The 3,039-nt window shown below is 35.6% G+C and overlaps 1 protein-coding gene across 1 annotated transcript; it reads right to left on the bottom strand.

Annotated features, from left to right (window-relative positions):
- Positions 1 to 307: 307 nt before the first annotated feature.
- LOC131840804 (uncharacterized) lies at positions 308 to 2,269 on the bottom strand. The gene is made up of 3 exons (XM_059189002.1): positions 1,723 to 2,269; positions 535 to 1,301; positions 308 to 502 (listed from the first exon to the last, which is right to left on the bottom strand). The coding sequence occupies exons 1-3, from the start codon at positions 2,156 to 2,158 to the stop codon at positions 308 to 310; spliced, it is 1,398 nt and encodes a 465-aa protein (XP_059044985.1). The 5' UTR covers positions 2,159 to 2,269.
- Between the last annotated feature and the right edge of the window lie 770 nt (positions 2,270 to 3,039).

Below are 3,039 nucleotides of genomic sequence, written 5' to 3'. Positions count from 1 at the left end.
TTTCGACTTTTAAGTCTGAGAATTTAGGGATCGTTGGTGTATACGGAGAGGACTTTATCGAATAGAAAGTATCGATACGTCTGGCGATAAAAAAGTATCGTACTCGTAAAAGAATCGACACAAAAGTATCGATACCTCAAAGTATCGAGTTCTTTTCTCAGGCGGTACGCCATACATTAGTTTGTCAAAATCAGTAAGTATCGTCTGTACCTATACAGTAAGAGAAAATGAAAAAATAACAAATGGCAATTTATAAGATAAATAAAAACAACCTGTAAGTAAAGCCACAATTTTTTAATCTAAAATATTATAAATCCCATTCCTCCTCGGTACAATCGCTCAAGAAAAGAAGTTCGTCGAGCCTTTTTGGCGATAGGCGGTTACGGGTTTTAGTAATTGTACTTCCAGCTTTCGAAAACAATCTTTCTGAGAGCACTGAAGTCGCAGGAATCGATAAAAATTCTTGTGCCAATTTATATAATTTTGGGAAAACAACTTTCATATCTTCCCATTGTTTCAGAGGATCCAAAGAAAGTGGCGAAACCTGTGTTGATAAATAATTATTTCATCCTTATTTTCAAACTGTGATGAAGAACTGGTTTTACATCGCTTTTTCATGTGAGCTAATTTCTTGTGGTGACTCCAAAAATCGTAAGTTGTTTCAAGAGAGGAATCGCTGTCATGATCGCTGCCGATAACACTAGGAGACGTTGTTATATATCTTCTCAGTAAAGAAATTGCCTTTGCACAAGCTTTAGCGTCCTGAAAATGGATATTCTTGAATCTCGGATCTAGCAAACATGACATTGCAATCAAATAATTATCTTCAATATGTCCGAATCGGCGTTCTATCTGTTTTAGGATTTCTTTTTTTACTGTATCTATTACCCTTCCATGGGGACCATCACCATCACCTACAGCCATAGGTATATTATTAATCTGCGTCTTCAAACAGTTCACCATCGGAATTATTTTACTAATGGTTGCATACTGTTCACCTGATAACTCTTTGGTTACATACTCCAGCGGTTTCAAAATACAAATCAATGTTTTAATATTTTGCATTTCTACAGCCGATGGTGTGGGTGGTGCTTTTGTATTTAACATCAAAATTTGATTAACTATTGGTGCTAATTCAATGTATCTCTGTAGCATATAATAGACGGAATTCCACCGAGTCTTCACGTCTAAAATCAGTTTGAGAGGTTGAGACCCAGTTTGTTTTTGACGTAAAGAGTCACTGAGGATTACACTGTTCTTGAAAAATTTTACAATGTCTCGTACCTTGCTTACTAATGCTCCTAAATCATTGACTCACATGGCAGATTCAGCGATTAGATTAATTGTATGAGCAAAGCAAGGTAAATGTTTGTTCTTTTCTAGAAAATTTGCTATGCCGGCTATTATGTTCGAGCCATTGTCTGTAACTACTGCAGTTATTTTATCCAAACTGATGTGTATACCTGCACAAATTTCTTTTAATTTTTCAGCGATAAAATCACCAGTATGACGCTGATCCAGTGCAACGGTAGCTATACAACGTGACACCAGTTTGTCTTCTTGCAAATAATGAGCAGTAACCCCTAAATAACTGGTAACAGTCATCATCTCACTCCAAATATCGTAGGTTAATGCCACGTGATCTGTAGATCACGTAGATGCGTTTGAAAGTAGAAAATATATTTGACAATGTATTGTCAAATATATTTTCTACTTTCAAACGCATTACACTATAAAAGTGTTCGAATTGTGCTTTAAGGGTATCTACATGAGGAATTTTAAATGATGGACACGCTTGATGCATCAATTTTTTAAACCCACGCCCTTTCACAATGTCAAACGGTCTTTTATCAACGCAAATAAAATAAAGCAAACATTTGCAGAGTTTCAAATAATCTTTTCCTCCATCCAAATAAGAGTATTTTCGTTCCATTGATTGTACAATTGAAAGTTGCCTTTTTTTTGGAAGTGGTGCATAGGTTTCTTCTAACTCACCATCACCACTGATTACTATTGGAATTCTCTCGACATCAGATGGTGAAGGAGTTGTTAACAATGTATCTGATTCAGGTGCTTTCGATGTACTTGTTGATGGTTGGGGTTCGTGATCACGACTCGGTAAATTCGACAGTTCTAACTTTTTCTGAATCGTCGACATCGTCGTTTGTTTTTTATCTCCTTTTACACTAAAAAGAATATATAAAATAATCAGTTTCGTGCGCCTATTAAATTACTACAAAACAAATTTTAGGTTATATAAATAAGGACCATATAATCATTAAAAAAAATTACCTTGAGGCATCAGAATTAGGGTGTTTCTTTAAATGTTTTTTCATGTTTGACGTATTCCCTGACGATTTTAAGGTTTTGAAACAAATCTTACATTTCACTTCGCCTTTGTTAATCTTGACGAAATACTGCCAAACGTCACTCTTGGTAGGCGGCATTCTTTGGATATTGCAATGATTCAAATTCTGATACAAACACAGAATAATTGTGAGTGCTGTTCTGAATAGGTTGAAATATCAATAAGTCAATTATCATTTATCAATAACGCAAGAAAATCGATAAATATCAAAATGTAGGCAAAGGGATCTAAGCCCATACAGCTACAGTACAGCCAATGAACCATAGACTAATTAAACAAGTGAAATGTGAATCCGGCAACCTACCGGCAACGGAACTAACTCTATGAATGAAAGCTTCAGCAAGATTTAACAAGATGGCGTTGCTAATGTTGCCATAAATTATAAAATGAATAAATAAAAAAAAAGTAATTTATTCGATACGATATCTGTCAAAAGTACTTGTTAAGTAAAAGTATCGACTACAAAGTATCGAGTACAAAAGTATCGGTATCGAAAAGAAACCTACTCGATACCATAAAGTATCGATACTTTTTTTGTGTCGCTATCTGAGGGACGCCGGCTCGTATGGGGTGCGGGTCGGATAATGCTCCGTTTATACGGTAGCGATAAGAGCGATTCGACAGGAAATCTCGTACAATGAGTACTAGCCTGTCGGGGACACCTAATTGAT

Source organism: Achroia grisella, unplaced genomic scaffold, assembly GCF_030625045.1.
Source record: "Achroia grisella isolate CSIRO2021 unplaced genomic scaffold, CSIRO_AGI_Agris_v1 utg149, whole genome shotgun sequence".
Taxonomy (NCBI): domain Eukaryota; kingdom Metazoa; phylum Arthropoda; class Insecta; order Lepidoptera; family Pyralidae; genus Achroia; species Achroia grisella.
This window is presented reverse-complemented; position numbering and strand designations above follow the sequence as displayed.